The sequence below is a fragment of the Plectropomus leopardus genome, chromosome 11 (assembly GCF_026936395.1).
Source record: "Plectropomus leopardus strain MGB_pleo_1.0 chromosome 11, ASM2693639v1, whole genome shotgun sequence".
Taxonomy (NCBI): domain Eukaryota; kingdom Metazoa; phylum Chordata; class Actinopteri; order Perciformes; family Serranidae; genus Plectropomus; species Plectropomus leopardus.
In genome coordinates, this window is record NC_142186.1 from 25936065 (window position 1) to 25958250 (window position 22186).

The 22186-nt window shown below is 41.5% G+C and overlaps 1 protein-coding gene across 1 annotated transcript in view; it reads right to left on the reverse strand.

Moving 5' to 3' along the window:
* Positions 1–1665: 1665 nt before the first annotated feature.
* prkcg (protein kinase C, gamma) overlaps positions 1666–22186 on the reverse strand; it is a 29883-nt gene continuing 9362 nt past the window's right edge. Inside the window, exons 3-17 of the mRNA XM_042490322.2 lie at positions 19967–19998; positions 19777–19859; positions 18794–18905; positions 17147–17275; positions 16876–17032; positions 15289–15490; positions 14154–14351; positions 10746–10919; positions 9621–9712; positions 9125–9187; positions 8810–8948; positions 7592–7672; positions 7294–7401; positions 5795–5935; positions 1666–4904 (exon numbers count right to left, since the gene is read on the reverse strand). Coding sequence (XP_042346256.1) covers positions 4743–4904; positions 5795–5935; positions 7294–7401; positions 7592–7672; positions 8810–8948; positions 9125–9187; positions 9621–9712; positions 10746–10919; positions 14154–14351; positions 15289–15490; positions 16876–17032; positions 17147–17275; positions 18794–18905; positions 19777–19859; positions 19967–19998 — 1873 coding nt within the window. The 3' untranslated portion in view covers positions 1666–4742. The remainder of the gene's footprint in view (positions 4905–5794; positions 5936–7293; positions 7402–7591; positions 7673–8809; positions 8949–9124; positions 9188–9620; positions 9713–10745; positions 10920–14153; positions 14352–15288; positions 15491–16875; positions 17033–17146; positions 17276–18793; positions 18906–19776; positions 19860–19966; positions 19999–22186) is intronic.

Here is a 22186-nt window from a genome sequence, read left to right on the forward strand (position 1 = left end):
GATCACCATCATTCTTGTAGCTTTATCTCATTCACAGTCTTGTCAGACACTTTGACTTAAACCCACATAATGGGAGCGAATGGATGCCGTTAAACTGCACAGCTACTGTAGTAACCTCTCTCTCCCTCTCTTTCTTTCTCTCTTCATCCCTCTCCTCCTCTTCCTCTTGCCCCCCTCCTACTTTGTCTCCCGTGGTCCATGTCCCTTGCTCTATTTTTAGCCAACTGGTGGAGGAATCCTATATTTTTAGTAACGATATCAATAGTCTACAGCACACTCTGACCTCAGGGCAGGAGAGAGGGAGGGAGAGAGGAAGAGGAGGGGTGAGAATGAGAGATCGAGGCAAGATAGAAAGAGAACAGCGAGAGATAGAGGAAGAGGAGGCAGCAGCGGTGAAGAAGAGGGATGATATCATGTCAGAGTGACAGTGAGTGATGCTCTGCACACACGACTCCGACCGCAGAGCGCAGGAGGTTCAGTTACAAGAAGGCAGATACTGTCAAGGTTGGAGTAAAGGTTGTGGTGAAGGAGTTTAAAATCAGGCAGTCAACATCAAACAAAGCTAGTAGGATTGATCTTTTTTTAGGAAGGTGGCATTAGGTGTTTTATTTTCTTAAAACCCTTTAAAACCTGAGCAATTTCTGTCAAAAAACGTGAAAAATGCAATAAGATATATAAATAACAAAAGATATGACCCAAAATTAGAAGAAAGTACAAGAAAATTACTTAAGTTATTTTTAAAAAAACAAAAAAAGGGAAAGAAAGTTCAAACAAAAAAAGATATAAATGACCTGGTGGAGCTATTAAGAAATTATAATAATTCTGTAACATAATTTTAAATATACAATTATGATCATTAGAAATACGTTTTTTTTTTCAATTTTTTCTTCCTAGATGTTTTTCCCTAGCTTTATAAAAACAATTTCTAAATCTACTAATTTCTTGCACTTTGCACTTGCAAAGTTGCTCCGTGCCTTTTTTCCAAGTTTCAAAGGGTCAAAATACCTAATTTAACTACCTAACTCCTTCACCACTATATCGTAGGTTAAACAAACTATAAAAGAGGCTAATCTGCCGCTATACAAAACGTCTAAATTAATTTAGTCATCACAAGAATCAATATGAAACCATTAAAACATAAAGGTTACATTTCTTGACATGATTTGTGACATATTTTAGAATTATGGCAACAAAGAACATCATTTTAGCTTTAAAATTCGGGATGCATTTTTTTTTGGTGTGAAAATTGTCAAATTAAAATGTAGAAAAACTCTGTCAGAGAGCGTGAAACAGGTCGGACTATTGATGCAAAGGCCGGGAAAAGATAAGACATGACACTTGTGTCAGAAGACAACATTTTGAGGGGGTGTATCAAAGAGTTAACAGCAACAAGAATACAATCTGACAAGATTTACAGAGAAGGACATAAACAGTGCATTAAAGCGTTTACAGTGCAGCGCTCACAGAAAGGACCAACAGAGAAGAAGAGAGATGAAGGGCAGATAGAGAGGAGGAGAGCGAGGCAGAGAGGGAGATGGGAAGTTGATGAGATTTTAATGTGAAGGTCAACTTGTTATAACTCAGATCTCTTTGGGGATATTAGTCCCATCATGATGCTGGAGGGGCTGGAGGGAGGGGGGAGGGGCTTAAGGGTTGGAGGAGGTGGGAGTGTGAGGCTGCTTCGGAGGAGGAGGAGGAGGAGGAGGGAGTGAAAGCGAGATGCCTGAGAGGTGGTTTTGCTGGTTCGACAACTACAGCATCACAGTAAATAGAGGGGTCAGCATCTTCTCTGCGTGTGTGAGAGAGTGTATGTGTGTGCGCGCACATGCTTGAGGTTGCACTTTTGAGTGTGAGTATGTGTGAATGTGAGGGAGAGGGAGGGAGCGTGACAGAGAGGCGTGAGGAGGAGACAAAGCGAGAGGCTGTGCATGTTTGTTTCTCGGCAGCTTCGCACATAAAATCACAGAATGAAACACTTGTTCTTGTTTCACGATTTTTTTTTCAGTGAGTTTATTTCGCTGTTCTTTTTTTTTTTCCAGCAGATAAAAACAGAAGTTAACTCAACTAACAGATACATAAATCCATAAATTATCTATTGTATAATATATTATTGACTGTATTGCCTACTGTATTCAAGTATTGTGTATGTTTAGACATTTGACCTCGAATCAAACTGAGCTGAGGCGATCAGACAGACTGCTCTGACCTTTTACAGTTGGCCACTTTTAAAGGGACACACACACACACACACACACACACACACACATACACACACACGTTTACTCAAAGGACCGGTGTGTAGGATGTAGGGGGATATACTGGCAGAAATGGAATATAGTACAATAAGTATGTTTTCTTTAGTGTATAATCAGCTGTTAATAAGTACTGATGTGTTTTTGTTACTTTAGATGAGCCGTTTATATCTCCATAGGAAGCGGGTCCTTATCTATCGATACCCATGTTGCACTGTTTCACTTTACAGTAGCCCAGAGTGGACAAACTAAACAATGGCCATTTGTGATTTTCATCAGCCTTCGTAGTTAGCAAACCCTTTGTGATAAAAAACACAGATTTTATTAATATGAAGCTGTTTTATTCAGTGTATTTGCTGGTTTTAACCACCGAGTCCACTTGTTTTGGAGAGGAAGAGACCTCAGCAGATGACTTTGCTCCAGATAAAAACTTTCTGAACGCCTGGTTTAGAAAAAAGGTGAGCACAAATTAGCAGGTGCTCTGATAGCGGCCTGAGGATAGACACCGATTTTTTAATGTGGAACGCATTTATTCACTGTTTTTTACTGGTATTAATCACTAAGTCCGTATGTTCTGGAGCGGAGGACACCTCTGCGGGTAGTTTGGTTTCTGCTGAAAACTTCCTGAACATCTGGATCTAAGTTACCAGAGAGAGAAGGTGAGCAGGTGCCGGGCTAACAGCCCATCTCCGACATGCCAAAAAGCACTGAAGAAACACCGATTTTTAATGTCAAACCTCTTGGTAAAAACCTCCTGAACATCTGGATGAGAAATAGGGTGAGCACACATTAGCAGGTGCTAGTGCCCTTCCTCCAACAAGCCAAACCAATTACAAGAAATACTGATCTTTAATATAAAACTGCTTCATTTAGGGTTTTTTGCCGGCCTTAATCACTTGGTCTGTTTGTTTTGGAGAGGAAGCTACCTCTGCGGATAATTCAGCTCCCGGTAAAAACCTCCTGAATACTGAATGAATCCTGATGGTGTGAAGTTTCAGCTGGTTGCAATCTGCAGTCCTCACCGCTAGATGCTGCTAAATCTTGCAAACTGCTCATTCAAAGCAAATCTATATGATTTTCCTCCTCTGGATGATGATTATAATGATCATACTGCTGACATAAAGTATAGATTGAAAAACCTGAAAAGATGATTTAAAGAGAAACATGTTTTAGTTTGAAATAACCTGCTGTTTAGATAAGAGCACTGAAATGAGATAATTGAACTGTATGTTTGCAGCCACCTGCCCCGCTCAGATAGTGTTAAATGACAGCGCTGCTATTATTGTTTCCATGTATTGAACAGTCCCAGTGAGCCTCGCTTTTAATTACGCCTAATCAATGCTGTGAGGACGTCATTACACAGCAAAAAGCTTTGAGGTATGCACCACACAAATAATAAAGCGCTTGTACCTGTGCAAGCGTCTTCATTAGGAGGCATATTCTCTTAGACTGCATAAAGAGATTTCAGTGCAGTTGTAGGATGTTATTAAGGAGCAGGGATACTATATATTGCAGTGCGGATAAGCCCACAGCTTAAAGATTAATAAGAGAAAAAAAATCACGTAAATATAAAATTACGCAGCTCAAACTGCGGCAGAAATGTGAGGACTTCCTCCCAGACGGAGTGTGCATGAGCTGGGGGGCTGCAATGCACATTAACTGTCACATTGAGCCCGCTGCGTTGTTTCATCATCACAGCGGGCCATGTGAGGTCACCGGTGTGACGTTTAACTGAGAGTTCGGGCCAGGCCAGAGGAACCTGAGCTTTTCCACAGCCTGCCAGTCTAATAAATACCCGCTCAGTTTGCATCAGAGTCAAAGTGTCAACGCTCACACACAAACAGAGTGAGAGAGATATTTAGAATTATCGTGCTTCTGATGCTGATTTACTGTGCATAAACGTAATATTCGGCTGGAATATACCTGCTAAGACACATTTTAAATCATGTGATCTGCATGATTTAAAAAGCGTCTTGTTTTGCCTCCTATGTGGCCTGTATAGCTGTATGAGAAAAACCTGTAATTGTTTCGTAAAATGCGGCTTTTCACCACACAAGATGATTCTAATCAGAGTAATGGAAAAAAAGTTTGAAACTGAATTGCAAAATTACACAGGTATAGTTTCTTGGATAATCTCTAACTCTAGAAAACTAGTGTGTCAAAGATTCTAAAAACACTGCATGCAAAAGAGATTCTTGGGTTCAGACTACAGTACTCTTACATCAAGTTACGGTCTTACATAAAAAACTCTATGATGGAAATCTACAGAACAATACTGGCTTTGTTTGCATCGCTGCAACACATTCTGTGACTATCAAGGAATAATACATCAAAGATGAATATAAAGGTGTCTTGGCATTTTCATGTAAACGTCAGAATTTGGTTATGAGAGGTGTCATTAATAGTCGCTTCTAGTTTCAAATTCTTTGTTATAAAACTACTATTAGGGGGATTAACAAGGTTGTTTTTGGAGGGGTTGTTGTGTGGGAGTCAAACAGCGGTCAGAGGCGAGGGGGCAAAGTCTGGGTTTTGGAAAGTGAAGCCTTCGAAGTCTTCCTGGTTGATGGCTGCGAGTATATCCGGGTCGGAGGGGGTGAGAGCTGACGGAGCTGCTGTGAAGAACTTGTCGAAATTTTCGCCTTTTCTCCCACCCTGATGAAGAAGAACAGAAGATTAGCACCACACATGATTAATGCTGATCGCACACTCTGTCAAGTACCTCCTGAAAAAAAGACACAAGAGAAGTGATATTATAAAAAGACTGCACCTACGTTTCTCTTTTGCTCACCCACACCCTCGTTTTCCCTCCGAGGAACTCTCTATCACACCTACTGTAGGAAGAAAGCTGCTCACGTCTCTTCCCCTGCTCCTTGACAGCCGCTCTGCTGGATGATTTGAATCTCATTTGGCTAATGGGCCTGGCCTCTAACCCCTGAGCGTACTCCACTCACTCAAGGTACACCTCACCATTGGCCGGCGGGGCCGCAAACTGGCGTGTGGCAGGCTAATGATGACATACATTTGCATATGGGAGGAGCAGGCAGGACCCCGAGGTCAGGGGGTCCTGCCTGTTATGACTGGACTGTCTGTTCCCGAGCGCTCAGAGCCAATCTCTAGGAGCCAGCCGAGGTGATGAAAAGACAGAAAGGAGGGAGGAATGGGGGAGAGAGAGATGGAGGGGGGGACAGAAAATAGAGAGAAGAAGAGGGGATGAAATGGCCAACACAATGAGGACGGAGGAGAGAGGAGGCATGCAGGGAAACGAGGGAAAGCAGTTTGAGAGAGAGGAGACAGATGGAGGAAAGTGACAGCTTTAATTCCCTAAAAGTGTCCTCGGAGTGACAGAGAGAGAGAGGACAGAAGAGAGGGGGAAGAGAGAGTGACAAGAAAGAAAGAAAAAGACAGAAAGACAAAAAAAAGAAAGAAACAGAAAGACAGAAATACAGTAGAAAGAAATACAGAAAAAAAAGAAAGAAAGAAAGAAATACAGAAAGAAAGAAAGACAAGGACAGACGAGTCTGTGGTCCATCTGTTGTACTGACAGTTCTGGGTTTGAAGGGCGCCTGGATCTCCAGTCTCTCCAGACGGTCCCAGTCGATCCAGCGGAAGAATGGATGCTCTCTGATTTCTCTCTCCGCTTCCTCTCCTCCACCCAGACGCTTGGCCGGGTGCTTCGTGAGGAGCTTTGGAAAGAGTGAAGAAAAGGAGGGAAAAAGTCACAGTATACGAGGTGAATTTTATCTGCTAAATATGATTTAAATTAATTTTAAATGTTATATTACATAATTTAATTTACTTTTTCTGATTTATATGAGCATTTACACTAATTTTGTGAGGCTAAATCTCACTCATTTACACGTTATCTTGTTTGTTTAATGTACAAAAACCAAAATGTTGAAATTACTTATTATTAAATATATAGATAGATATAACATGTTGGTGAGTTTTAAAGGTGTTGGAGGAAGGATTTTGTTACCTTCAGACGTATAACGCATTTCCATGTTTTTATGCTTTATAAGTTAAGTTAATGGCTTCTGGCTCTTGCTTCATATTCACAACAGCGATCTGTTATTGTGGAAGATTTATGCTCCGTTTCCCCTCCATGTTAACACTGTTAGCTCTGTCAGCATGTTAACACTGTTAGCTCTGTCAGCATGTTAACACTGTTAGCTCTGTCAGCATGTTAGCTCTGTTAGCACCGTTTGCTGCACGCACCTCCATGTTGAGAGCCGTGTGCAAACAACTTTAATCTGAGTTTGAAAGTTGGATTATACCCACTTAACCACCAACGTCATCGGACATTGACACAAAATTCAATGTCAGGACAAAATCTAATGCAACCTTCAATTTAACGTTGAATACCGGTGATTAATGACATTGATGTTGTGTCGTTAAGTAACCAAAATCCAACGTCCTCCAAATGTCTCATTGCAACGACGCAGAATAACAGCATTTCCATTTCCTAGAACTTAAACTGATTTGGGAGTGAGTATTATTTTATATAAATATATACATATATATATATGTGTGTGTGTGTGTGTGTGTGTGTGTTTTTAACCATGATTGATATTGTACATTTTAAATTGTTTGTTTTATGTCGTTATTATGCACTCAGGTCTCAGGTCTATCTTAATCTTATTGGGACTAGCTGATGAAATAAAGGTTAATATATGTTTAGTGATGAGGTTAAGAGAACACAACCCAAGAACTACAAAAAGTCATACTGTTAGCCTCCAAAAAACATGAAATTCTCACGTTCTCGTTTGACATTTAAATATGGTCAACCCCATATTCATTTCATTCAAAACTTAAAGTCTATTCGACTTATGAGTCCAACATCTTTCTGATGTCATACTGACATATAGTGCCAGGTGGGTGAGCTCCAATTAGTTGCCAACAATAAACATGGTTTGCTGTATTTATTTAAGTGTGTATTTTTAGAAATGTAATATAGTAATTTCATTTTATTCTTCTCATTTATACAGGTTTATCTTAACTGTCTGTGTGCTAAAAGTTCTGAGTAAGAGGAATGGTGTCTTACTCCCTTGCAGATAGCGACAGCTTCACGAGAGAGACTTTTCGGGTACACAACACTCTGCTCCATGATGGACTGAAACAGCTCCTCCTCGTCAATACCATCAAATGGTGGCTGAGAGGAAAAGACAGAGAGAGAAGAGAAAAGACAGAGTGAACCTCGAGGACCTGTGAGCAAACTGAAAGCAAATATGTTGAAATTAAAGTTCTCTTGAAAGTCTTTTGAAGTGATTACAAAGAACGAGCACTGGAGGCTTAAGTGTCTGCGCACGCGGCTCTATAGTTAGGATTAAGCTGAGTCTTACCTGTCCTGCCAACATTTCATACAGCAGCACGCCATAGGACCACCAGTCCACTGCTTTATCATAGGGCTGATAGGCCACAATCTGAAAAAGGATGGAGGGAACAGGAGAGGAGATAATGGTGGTGCAGAGATAAGGAAGAGGAAAGAAGACGGGGAGAGTGAGAGAAAGCCGAGTTGTAGCAGTCAGATGATAAGCAGCTACAGTATCAGAGACAGTCAGAGTGAAAAGCAGAGAGAGGGAGAAAGTGTGGCATTAGGGATGGGTAAATGTATGAATGAGCTCAGAAATAATCAACACTTTGGATTTATGTGTTTGTGTTGTCTGCACATGTTTGTGTGTGTTTGTTTTCCCAGTGTGTGTGTGTGTGTGTGTGTGTGTGTGTGTGTGTGTGTGTGTGTGTGTGCACGCAGGAGGGGGGGGAGCACAAGGGAACAATTCCCAGCCCCTGGGGAAATATATTGTATCTCTTCCAAAATGGCAGATGCAGAGGAATCAATGGGTGTTTACATAAGAGAGTCAATACCCAGGGGTGCCATAGCAAGGTTTACAATATCAAAGACGTGCACAACAGTCACATCTTCTCTCTCTCTCTGCTGCGTCTGTCGACTACAAGTCCATAAACTGAGCAAGCTGGATATATCCTTCACTCTTTGTTTATGGCTGCCGAACACAGAAATGCACACACACACACACATTTCAAACCATTTGTAAGCTAAACATTATAAAGCATGCTGTTATGATATTTTGCATTTCAAAAGGGTGTCAAGCAAAACCACCTCCGCTGTTTTCAGGCGGAAATTTGCATCGTCATCGATTAAATCCTGCTTCAGCTAGTTTTCAGTGGTTTGTGTCACTCTCAGGGGAGTTAATCACCTTAAGTCAATTGCACTAAGTGAAAGCAAAACTGGTAAAACAAGGTCTCTGAAGGACAATCGTGGTTTCTATGCGATGCTCTCATAGCACAAGCACACACTGCCGCTAATTGAATCATGTGAAGTTAATTATTCAAAAATGCTGACAAGGTCAGAAAGGACAGAGGAGATGAGAGGAGCTGCAGCGAAGCAACTCGCCGTCTCGCAGCAGCACTGCGAAAACAGGTCAAGCAAACGAAGAGGGGAAGACACGGGTGAAACGAGGGGAAATGAGGGATTTAAGGAGCAAATGAGTGGAGTTCAGAAGTTAGTCTGGACCGTGAAGTGAGAGCAGGGGTGGCTGTACCTCGGGGGCGATGTAGTCAGGGGTGCCGCAGAAGGTGCGTGTGGTGTCGCCTTCCAACATGCCCTCCCTGCACATACCAAAGTCGGCTATCTTTATGTGTCCCTCGCTGTCGAGCAGCACGTTATCCAGCTTCAGATCCCTGAGAGAGGAGGAGACAGATCACACAGGTATGAATCATTTTGATAGATAACATCTTTATAACAGTCATTAGCTACAAAAGAGATGATAAATCTGTGTCGCGTCTGTGTGCTGCACCGAGCGGAGCAGTGACAGCGCCAAACCAGGCCATGTGAGATGAGCGGCCCTGTTCTCTACCTGTAGATGATGCCTTTGCTGTGGAGGAAGAAGAGGCCGACCGCTATCTCCGCCGCATAAAACCTGGAGGGAACGAGAGGGGGGGGTGGTGGTCAAGGTTTTCAGCGAGAGGAGAGGGAAGTGGACTCAAGAGGGTGATGAAAGGGATGGAAACCAAACAGATGAAAGGCAGGAAGATGAAGAAAGAGAGCTGGAAATGAGCAACAGGGTAGGAATTCGTTTTAGATGATTGATCAAAGATTATTGATTAGATGAACAGCCAGGAGGAGGGAAAATGTAGATGAAAAGATGAAATTAGTGGGAGGAGAAAGACTGGGGGAAAAGAAGAGGGCCGGTACTTGATTTGATGACTTTTTATGAGTCTCCAGGTATAATGAACAAAGCTAAGAGATGAGTGTGGATGTAAAGGAGCAGAGGATAAAAGAAAGGCAGGAAATGAGATGGTAGAGATGAAGACTGATTAAAGGTGAAAGAAAGGAGCTTTTTGACTACATACGCTGCGTGAGCCTCTTTGAACTTGCCGACTATCTGGATGTGAAACATCAGGTCTCCTCCGTTGACGTACTCCATCACATAATACAGACGGTCCTGCAGTGACAAAACGCACACACACATATACACACTCTCCATACATCATCACCTCTTGTCCAAATTAAAAAGCAATCTCTTAAAACCTCCTCCAGGACCAAGGACCTTGTTAAAGAAAGCAAACTAATTATTTAATTTATTAATCACAATTCTCAGCCCGCTTCACTAAAACAAATCCTGGGAGGACAACGTAGACAAAATGTGAGGCCGTTTATGGACAATTTAATGAAGATTATGTGGTTCATTTAGGACCCTGAATGTCCTCCACACACAGACCTACACACAGGTAGATAGACGGATGGATTACTGAACGAGCTCACTGGGCACATGCCACGGGAGTGCAAACTGTCAGGCGCCCCCCGAGCCGTCACCTGTATTATGTCACTTAAATGAACATGTGCTGACCACAAACAGACACAAAAAGAGAACAAAGACTCACAAAAAAAATCACAGACAAAAAATAACTAAAAAACAGACAGAACAACCACAAAGAGACACAAAACGAGCAAAAAAAAGACACAAAATGAGCAAAAAAAGACACAAAATTACCTCAAAGATAGACAAAATGACTACAAAGACACGCAGAACAACCGAAAGGACAAAATGATCTCAAAGAGACATACAACTACAAAGAGACACAAAACAACAAGGAAACGCAAAAAATACACAGAATTACCATGAAGACATGCAAAACAACCACAAGGAGACACAAAATGACCTCAAAGACAAACTCACAACACAAATTCACTACACCCCCCCACAAAACAACCACAAGGAGACACTGCCAAATAGGACACAAAAATACTACAAAGAGACACAAAACGGTGCAGAAAGAGACACAAAATGACCACAAGGAGACTCCACAAAAAAAGACACAAAATGACTGCAAAGATGCACAAAATGACCACAAAGAGACGCAAAGCGAGCATTAAGTCTGTGTGTCTTGTTCTTGATGTAGGAGAGGTGGTGGGGCCTTTTTTTAATCTGTGCCCGGGGGGCCATCGTCTCATGATCCACCCGTGCTTACACACACCTCAGTCTGGAAAGCGCAGTAGAGCGATGTGAGGAAGTGAGGGCGAGAGGAGAGCGCCAGAACCCTCCTCTCCACCAGGGCGCTCTCCGTGTCTTCGTCCTGGAAGAGAACGTCTTTCTTCAACACTTTCACTGCAAACAGACGCTCGCTGCCTCTCTCCTCTGCCAGCAGCACCTGCACGGAGACAGAGAGACGAGAGTAAAAACAAACAATCCAGAGAATTTTTTAACAGCTACTGCATGTCTTCCACCTACCGAGGTCCACAAATAAACACAATGTGTATTTATAGACAAAACTACACCCACTATCTGCTACAAGAGTGTTTTTAAATTCAAATTCTTTTTTTTCTTTTTACAACTGCTCACACAGTTAACACAACAGCGGTCTGTGCAGTACAGTCGGGAATGCATTCACTGTCACTTCTAGCTCCAGATAGAATTATGCATGTACTGTAATACTCCCTGTGCTGAACATTTTTTAGGTCATTTTGTTATGAATGACATGGTGCTCTAGTTAGGAGAAAACTAGTTCTGCTGTTTTCATTAAATTTATGTGCTTTTGAGGTACATTTGCAAAGATTTGTTCATGAAATTAAGTGCCATGCTTTTCCAGGACTTACAGGGTATCTACAGGAATCAGACACTTACACTGACGTTTTTTTCAAGATAATTTTTTAACCAGACTTGCAGAGGTAGGTTTTACGTTATCAAAGCAAGTTACGTTAATCAACATTTTGCATCAAGTGCAAGTATTCGGATGTCACATGGAAAAATTTGAAATTAAACTAGAATTACCACTTTGCAGTTGCATGCCTCTGAAACCAGTCAAATTGCACTTATAGTTTACATCCATAACTGTTAAAAACATGGATGCTTCACAAACATGTAGTCAAAAACATGTTTTGTGAGTTCACAGTGACCTTTGACCGCCAAATTCTAATCAGTTCATTCTTGAGAGTGGACGTTTGTGCCAAATTTGAGGAAATTCTTGAGGTTTTGCATTCACAAGAATGTGACGGGTGTCAGGTCACTGTGACCTTGACATTTGACCTATGACCACCAAAATGAAGTCAGTTCTTCATTGAGTCCAAGTGGACATTTGACATTTGTGCAAATTTTTAAAAAATTCCCTGAAGGCATTTCTGAGATGTCACGTTCACTAGAGTGGGATGGACGGACAGACAACCCAAAAACTGGCCTTTTGGCCACAGCTGTCGCCAGTGTGGAGGTGCAAATATGGATAAATGAAATTAGATAAAAATGTTTGTTGTAATTCTGTTCAACCATTCAAATTTAAGACTACTTAATGACATTTAAGGTGTAATGTTTATAAAAAATTAAGACATTTTAAGACTTTTTAAGGACCTGCACACAGCCTTTTGTATAAAGTTTCCAGTACTGAAAAAAACAATAATAAAGTCAAATAGTATAAGAGAAAAATGAAAAGTCATCACAGTATATGGACAAGCAAGTTCAGCACTGTGTGTGCACATTTACCCCGATATGATGAAATAACAGCGCACACGCCTAAAGATTTCAATACACATTAATGTCTTGAATAAAAAAAGCGAAGCGGCTCTCGTGTTTTTATCAGACATTAAAAAAACATTTGGAGGCTATTTTCTCACTCCTGTGAAATTGGCTGCTAGCAGGTCGCTCTGAAAGCTAATGAAGCTATAATTTTCCACAATAAGAGCCACATGACCCGAGCTTTACTGTGGTCCGCGGGAAAGATACGGTCAAGAGGAGCAGCGAGGAAGTGCTGACAACAACACAGTTTAAAATTGTCTGGTCGGCCTGAAGCGCTGCGCTGTAATGGCTGCTGGGTAGCGAGGAAAGAGGATCTCATTTAACTTTCAAATAGTGGGGAAGAACGAAGAAAATTACATGGTGTCATTTTTCAGAGATCAATGTGACTACAGAAAGGTGTGTGTGAGGAAGGTGTGTGTGTGCGTGCTATTGATGAACTGTCAGTGACTGAGAGAAATCCTGTCGTCCTCTGTGATCTTGTCTCCTGTTCTTCTCCAAAGTGGGACTCTTGAGAATATTGCAAATCTCACAAAAATCATGCACTTCTTCCTCTTTCCATTCCTGTTATCCCACTTCTTTTTGGTCATTTTGTCACTTTCCGCAGCACAGTAATCCTCCCCTCTTCCACTCTCTATTTCACTTTCCCTCACTCAGCAGCCCCGGGGTCTGTCTCTCCTTTCTTGGGTCGTTTTTTTCTCTCTCACATCTTACGTAAGTCGAGTCTATTTCTCCTGTCCTCTGTAGACTCTCCTCTGACAGTTATGAAACAGCACAGAGGGATTTCAGAGGAGGAAGAAGGACTCAAAACTCCACTCTCTTCATTATGCCTCATCTACTGGGGAATTAAAGAGAAAATGAAGAGCAGAGGCTCCCTTGAAATGAACACCTCCAGGAGGACTGTGTGGCGTGTAGGAAGACAGCCAGCCTGAGCTCACGACTGCTGACAGCACAGAAGAAGGGTTAACTGAATCATTTGGCAGATGTAGGAAAGCCAATGTTAGTAAGAAAGAAATTCCACTCGGGGGAGCTGCTCTTCGAAATGCCACTTGAAGGTCGAGTCCATCAATAGAAGAAATTATTTAAAGCCAGGAATAATTTTTGTTTTCACCGGCTGGATCAGAGGTGCTGATCGTTTGTAGAAAAGCTGATATTTGTTGTTTTCAGGGTTCCTACAACTTAGGGCAAGTGGGATTTACATATTCATGGACAAAATTTCAAAACTTTTCCATGACTTTTTAAGGATCCATAATAATATTTTGACGTGCCGGGTTTTTCCAAACATAACAGACTCATGGAAGGTTAACATTACATGGAAGGTTACACACTAATGATTACTTAACAATCTCACTACACACACCAAACTTTCATGACTTTTCCAAAACTTTCAGCTGTTTTAACTGGTTCCATGACTTTTCTGGGCCTGGAAAACATGACTGGAAAATTACATAACTTTTCCAGTTTTTCCATGACCATGGGAACACTGGATTTATGACTATTTTAATGCCACTTGGAACATTTTTACAATAGCCGGTATTGAAGGGGAAAAAAACATGAACTGACACCAAATACTTAAGGTTAGGGAGAATTTTATGTTATTTTTTCAAATAAATATTGTAACATAACATATTATTTTTTTGGTGATGTTAATGCAACAGACATTCAGTTAATTTTATGTTTTTTAGCCTTTTTTTTACCCTTTGCATAGCAGAGTCAGAGAAAAACAATCAACAACAACAAATACAATCCTACTTCCAATGTCTGAGCATTTTTAAGACTTTGGAAAAACTAATTTAAGACATTATAATGCTAATTAAAGCCTTATATTTGGATTAATGGATTTAATGCTTTTTAAAGATACGTGGGAACTCTGTGTGTTTACCTTTCCAAAGCTGCCTTTGCCCAGCACCATGAGGAAGTTGAAGTCCTGGATGCCCACTTTGACTTTGGCAGGACCAGGGGTGTGGACAGGTGGGCAGGACAGCACAGGGGTCGGGGACAGGGCCACAGGGAACGGCTCAGACAGCCCTGCAGGTAGCGCTTGAGGCAGAGAGGGTGTCGTGCCGTCTGGCTGGGGCTCCTGCAGAATCACAGTGGGAGGGTTGAGAGATGAATGGTTGGATGCAGCCCAGCAGACACACAAACAAAACCTGACAAACAAACTCCTTCCTGCCCCCAGATTCAGATTAGAGTCAGGCAGAACAATCCTGCACCCTGGTGGAGACTGAGTGTAACAGGGAGGGAGTGGATCTATATAATTTATTATCTAATTATTTAGCTTCAACAGCGGGCATAAATCTTCTGTGCTTTTTTTACTCAGATAGAGGAAGGGACAGTTCAAGATCCTGACCCAGTGAGCCATGGCAGCTGGTGTTTATTAGATATAGATAATTATAAGTTGATGAAGGTTATGTCCAGGGTTTAGGATAAATACTCATTAACCCCTTGAAACCTGAGAAAATTGGCTTGATTTCTTTTAAAACATGGGAAGGAGGCAATGAGCTATGAAGGAAGAAACAACACAAAATTAGCAAGAAATTAGTACAAAGTACAAGAAAGTTACCTGAAAAATTGTTTTAAAAAAAATGAAAAATAAAGTTAAAACATAAAGTTAAAAACAAACAAGGAAATAACTTGGAAAAGGTGCTTAAAAATGAGTACTTTTTTTTACAATACAATTTTAAATATGTAATTATGATAATTATATTGTTTTTGCCTACTTTTTTTTCTTTTTTTTCCCCCTAGACTTTTCCCCAATTTTTTTCAAAATAGTTTACTAAATCTACTAATTTCCTTGCAATTTGGGGAAAATTTCTCAAGTTACTCATTTTCTTTTTCCCCATGTTTTTGAAAGAATTTCAAAAAAAGACATCCGAAAACAGCACAAGACAAGTGATGTCCAGGTTTGAAAGGATTAAACAGAAAGGTGAATGCAGGTGAACAAATATCTCCACTGCTGCTTTTGTTCACCATGACGACCAACTGATAGCTTTCTTTGTCTGGAGCGATCTTCCTACCTGCAGGTCCGGGTCCGGCACGGGGATATTATAGTATTCCCCTTCATCTTGAGCCAGCAGTTTGAACCAGCCACTGATCGGACGCCTGAAGATCTCACTCACGCCGAATGACAGCGCTCCCATGAAATCATTCCTGGACGTGCGGTCCCAGTCCCACACCTCCACAGACAGACGCCTGTCCCACTGGTGACCGCGTACTGAGCTGGAGAGACAAACACAAAAACTCAAATATTTCTGAGGAGAATGTGCAAGCAACACAACAACGCACATTTTTTTTCCCACTATTGTGGCATTTTCTGGATTTCTGAGACAAATTTTCCAGTATCTGAAAGGAGCGGTGTGTAGGATTTAGTGGCATCTAGCAGCGATAATACCAGATTGAGACTTCTCCCATGTGCCCAGTGTGAACTCAAATGGAGGATTTCATTATTCAGGAGGTTTTTCACGGGAGCCGCATTACCCACAGAGGTCTCTTCATCTCCAAAAAACAAATAGAACCAGCAATTTAAACAGCTCAAAACACAGAATAAAGCAGTTTCTTGTGGGGAAAAAAAAATTCCAACACTGTTTGGCTCATCGTGGAGGGACTGCTAACTACAGTGGCTGACAGAAAAATGCAAAACTGTCTAGAGCCAGAGTTTGGTTTGCTCTTTCTGGGCTAATGTAGAAACATGGAGGTGCAACATGGTGGACCCATGGATGTATTAAGAGACCTGGATACAGCGTTGGAGGCGAGACCCCGTTCATTCCTATGAAAGTTGCTCAGTGGTGCATGAAGCCAAAAAAGCTTAATTTTCACAGTATGAAGTCACATGGATGATCTGCACTGCTTCCTCATCATTGGGCCATAAAGCAAGCGCTCTGGAGACTTCCAGTTTAGTGCTCCACTAAAGTGAGTGGGGGTAAAATTATTCAATCTCGCGGCTCTTTTACACTGTCCAAATGTTATCACATAAAACAGATGAAATCCTGATAGTGACTTGAGTTATTTTTCAGGGTTTATGACGCTAAAAAAAAATGTATCCACTGACTTACAGAAGTCTCTTTCCTAATGTACATCTACTGGAAAAAGTCTTTTTGGGCCCAGTGGCATCATTTAACAGTTTTGGGGGTTATAAACCCACTGTTTGGCCATTATAAAAGTTAGCTTCAAAGCCTGGCACACTTCCTGGAGGCCTGGGTGGACTCCATGGACAACAACCTGCTCCCTATGTAGATATAAACGTCTCATTATGAGGTAACAAAAACATGGCAATTCATATTTTTAGATGATTATACAGAGAAGAAAACATACTTATTATATAACAATCAGTTTTTGCAGATATATACCCCTAAATCCTGCACACTGGACCTTTAATTCTACCGAATATCAGAAAAGGAAGTAAAGGATTAAATTTGAACTCTGCTGATGTAGAATAAACTGCACATACTCAGGAATCATCAGCCTTCTTTTCTCCCCTCTAATATTTGTCTTTCAGGGTGCCTCCTATGACTCAGTAATTCCAGTTTCTTTGACATTTTCTTTTCCCTAAAGCACATTTTGTCTGAGACACATTTTCCAGCTTGGATTAGTACACAAGGACTCACAAGGTGAAACTCTCATTCCAGACGGGATTGAGCGTTGAGCGGATGGTCTTGGTCTTCTGTTTGCTGTGGCTCTTTGGGTCCGGAATCAATTTCAGTTTAACATACGGGTCTGACAGACCGTTTGGATCCATGGGCATCAGGTTACGAGCCTCCCGCACTGAAGGGAAAGTAGAATAATAGAAAGCAAAGAGAGCGGGAAAAATCCTTCATTACTTGAGTAATCCTTCTTTTCTTTTAAAAACACTTCCCATGATCCAGCTGCGCCTCTCACCTGTGACAAAGACGTCCTCCTTCTCTCCTCTGACAGTCAGGTGGATCCTCCCTCTCTTCTCCGTGTGGTCTTGGCCACAGAGACTGGGAACACTGGTCTCACAACGTCGATGGACGTTCATGTCGCAACCTCACAGGAGAACGATACACAAGTGTTAACAAATATAAGCAGAAAACAGTAATTAGATAAATGAAAAGTTCAAAAGATTATACAATGTTAAAAAAAAAAGCTAAAATGCAAAAAAATAAAACAAAAAACACCTTGTCATGTTGTTTTTGTCACTTTAGGATACTGGTTACAGCCTTAATTTGTATTTATTCCCAGAGACATAACAGAAACCCCTCCTACCACGATACTTTATGGGACCTTTTACCATTTTGGGAAATGTGCTTATGCACTTTTTTGTCGGGCTTTACGCAGAAAAACTGATGCGAATGTTACGTCTCACCTGTAACTGTTAGTCTACAGCCAGCAGCTAGTTAGCTTAGCTTAGCATAAAGAATGGAAACAGTGGGAAACAGCTAGCCTGCTCTGTCTGAAGGTGATTAAATTTGCAGATCAGTAACTGTAGAGCTCACTAATAAACATGTTTCATAAGTGTTGCGCAGACATCTCAACGAGTCTTCACTGAGAGACCACAGTGTCAAATGACCTCAAATCGTTCCCGCCTCGCTGAGGAAAGAAGAGGACGAACGTGAGAGGTCGCTAAAACCCGGCCTGATGGAAGAGTGGCGTCCTGTGAGGAAATGAGGCGGAGTGAGCTCATTTCTATTTTAAGGTAAGCAACAATGACTTATTTTAAATCACTTCTTAAAATCCATTTTATAGACCTGCTTTTATGTGATGTCATCTTTAAATCTTTAAAGATGAATTTATTTAGTTTGTCTTTTAATTTGATCTCCTAATTTATCTTTTAACTTAACTTTTTATTCTGTCTTGATCCTGCTTATTGTAATCATCATTATTCATGTTCTGTGTCTACTGCCTTTACTTTGTTACTATATTTTTCTAACATGTTTTCGCCTCTAATCTCCTGTTTAATTCTGCCTTAACTCTTGTCTGGCTTTTTTTCAGCTTCATTGACTAACTACAATTTTATTATTAACTCTGCCTTATTAACTTTGCTTTGTTTGTCAAAGAACTTTGTAAACGGTGTTTTTAAAGGTGCTATATAAATAAAGTTATTATTATTATTATTATAATTATTATAGTGCACAAATGTAATGTTTGGCTGTATTTACGGGGTTTACGACTGTTGCCAGGCAGCCTACTTTTCTGGTTCTTTAGCTAACACTCACCGATGTCTTGCTTATCCACCAAATATTTCCAAATATCCACCAACTGGCATTTTGAAGCATATTGTAAGAAACAAGTTCAAAAGCCTCTTGTGCATGTTTGTAGGCTGCACATCATCCACAGAGGCTCACGCCACCGTGTCTCGCCATTGTTTAAATTTCAGCTGATTGTGCTCATCTGCTAGAAAATGAACGTGTTTCTGAGGCTAATTTTACAAGGACCAGTTTTATTTCCCCAGCTGGGAGGTCAGTCCTAAAATGTGACTGTGTGCAATGATCCCCCCCACCCAACATGATCAATGCAAGTACACACAGAGAGATTTATCACACAGTTGTATATAGAGAAACTCACTGCCACATTTCATGCCCTGGTGTATGAGGCCGTACAGCAGCGAGCCACAGTGGTCACAGAAGGTGGGACTGGAGTAAGTGTGGACCTTAAATGTGTGCTGACTCTTCAGGTCCTGAAAGAAAACAGAAACAGTGTGCATGGAGAACACACACACAAACACACACAGAGTGTGAGCATGGAAGAAAATGTTAACACACACACACATTTACACACATGCACGCAGAGTATGATTAGTGGAGAGATGTTGAGTGGGGTATTCATGAACAAGCCAATTAGATTTCTCCACTGGGAGAGGACATATAAATGAGAGTGCATCTAGGCAAGGCTGTGTGTGTGTGTGTCTGTGTGTGTGTGTACTGTGCAGAGAGGGATGAATCATTTTTATCTCTCAGCAGCTCATCAGACCCCACCACCACTCTCCACACACCACCTTCTCCCAAACTGTCTTCCCTCTGAGCCGCTATTTAAAAACACCGTCACCCTGTTTCTCCTCGCGTGTGTTCCTTTCACTCATCCTTTTTTACACTCCAGCACACACACAGTCACACACATGTTCCCCTTGACCCAATTTCTGAGGCAGTTTATTTGGCTGGCATAAAAAAAAAAAAAAAACGTGACGAAAAGACAAATCTCCCTGAAATCCTGAAAATGTCACCGAGAGGACGACTGAGCAGTCTGTTGCTCTCTCTCCACCCTCTAATTCTCCCTCTTATCATCCCCTCCACCTGCACCCCCCCACCCCCAATGTCTATCTCAAACTCTCTGCATCTGCGAGGCCTTGTAGGATGACATGAACGCAGACGTCACAGATGGGACAAGGCTGCACGAAGGATGTATGGATTGACAGATGAGTCATGAACACGTGTTCCTGGCACGCAGCGGATGGCTAAATATGATGATGACAGGCTAAATCTTGAGAAAAATGGAGGACAAGACAGCGAGAGAGCAAAGCAAGGTGAAAGTAATGGATATATTCCGCTTACATCTGGTCTGGGTGCCGCCACCGAGCCGGGACAAGTGAAGGTCACAAACTCATGACATCTTTTGTGGACCACAAAGCTGCAAACTGAAGGAAAGAGAGAAAACTATCCTCAAAAATGAGTCTGAGAAAATCATCTGAGAAGATTAAATACTGCGAAAAAAAAAAGACAATAACATTGGGTTTATCTTTACCTTGACATTGGAATCCCTGTTTGCCAATGCCCCTGAGTGAAAAAAGGCACATGGATTAAGACACAAATACAATCTTCTCTTACTCTTCTTAAAGGTGAAACATTTTGCTTTCTCTGAGACTGTTTCTCAGCCAGAGGAGAACAGATAACGCTGCCAAGACAGAGATAGTACCGTTGCATTATTGCATGCTGTATTAAAACCAACAGACATGCAGGCACAATTTGAGAACAAACTCTGTCTTGTCCAAATACAAACACTACTAGCTGTGTTAGAGGCTACCGACGTGATAAACAAAGTCATTATGTGTGTCTTTCCTCTCCAAGCCACACTGCTGACCAGGTCAAGTGGTGTCAATCATTGTGTTACACACACACAAACATACGCAGACAAACACACACACACAAACACAATTCTCCTGTTTCCAGAACTGCGGTGTTGGCTCGTTTCCAGCCTCTCCTTAGAGCTTTAATTGAATAATTAAAGCCATTGATTGACTAAAGAGTCCACTCAGCGGCTTGCCTGCTGTGAATCAAGTTTTGATTAGAAAGGCAGAAGAACGAACGAGACGCCGCCGAGAGCTCCTCCACAATCATACTGGAGAGGCCCAGGGGTTCATAGGAAACTGACCATAATCACTGATCTAAAATCAGTTCACCATCTGGCTGGGTAATAATTAAAGATGGGGTTGCCGAGGGTAATCTGATCCTTGATCAGCATTCAGCAGAAGTCTCTGTCTGCAGCGGTTTGAGTGTGTGATGCCTGTTCTGCTTTTTGACCAGCAGAGAGCATCAGAGAACCAGGTATGGATCTGAGGAGAACGAACAGTGTTGCTTGCTGGCCAGATATCAGAAGAAACACACTGAATTTTAAATGTAATGATGCATTGATAAACCTATGCAATGAAATAAAAAGCTGCCATTAAAACCAGTCAGAAAAACTATAAAACTGACCAGACTGCTCAAATAAATTCCAGACTATTACAGGGCTAATTAAAAATTTCAAATAAACTACTAAAGATTAAGATGATTAAAATAAATAATATCATAAGGGTGGGAAAACCTGAACTTTGTCTTTGCAACCAGCCTTTCCCGCTGAAGACATTTTGACATGTCACAGTATAAAAATAAATGATGGCTGAATTCCATTTAGCTGTTTCAGTTTCAGGGTCATGGTATCGTACATGCTGGCTCGCTGTCATGAGATACTAGCTGCTTTTACACTGTTCAAGGTGGGAATAATTCGCCGTTTTGCCGCCTCGCTGTTCTGTATAGAGCGTACGAGAGGGGGGACACAGTTATGATACGATATGATACGATACACTTTGTTGTCCCTGTAGGGGAAATTTGTCTTGGACTCAGTGCTGCGCAGATAATGTCTCCACACTTACAACAAAAAACAATTGTCACACTATGACATCAAAAACACAACAGCCTGAACAAAAACAACACTAGATATGCAACTGCACATAGTCCCAGTGTCACCCAACACAAATTTTGCACACACCTACTGCACTACTCTGAGCCGGGAACAGAGGTAGTAGCAGAGCCGAAATGAGGCCTGCATAAAATGTAAAGCCGTAAAGATGTGACCATAGGTGGGGTGTGTTGTGCGACCCACCGCGGGAGATTTAAAAAGTAGATGTTGGCGAATTGTGGCTAATTCAAAGAGGAAGAACAGCGGGAGTAGATGTCCGCAAACTGGAAAACATTAGATTCAAGAACTCCTCCACAGATCTGAGCAGAGGACGAGATCAGCCGCCACATAACAGGACCAGGAAATGATTGTTATTTACATATTATGCCATTGTTATTGTTTACAAAGCGCTGCCGACACACATATTATATGTCACACTAGAGGTCGGCGTTGTTGTGTTTCAATTCACGCCCGTCACACTTCTTTTGATTCTGCGAAGCCGAATTTCAGCGTATAATCACAAACTGGAGTGCCACAACGCCATCATCGTTTGGTTCTGTGTAAAAATGCAAAGGAGGCACAAAGAAGGGACCTCGTAGCGGCTCTGTAGTGCAATCTCTGTGTAAAAAAGACACTTGAACAAAATGAAGGTATGGTTATAATGCTGGTAACGTTTTTTCACACAGACAACAGACGGGCCTGTTGGATCTGTCCCTAGATCAGTTTGAAGCGTACTGTTGTCTGTTGTCTCAATTTTTCATATAAGCAGTGTTTTTATTTATGACACTTGGAGGTCCACTTTGTCCG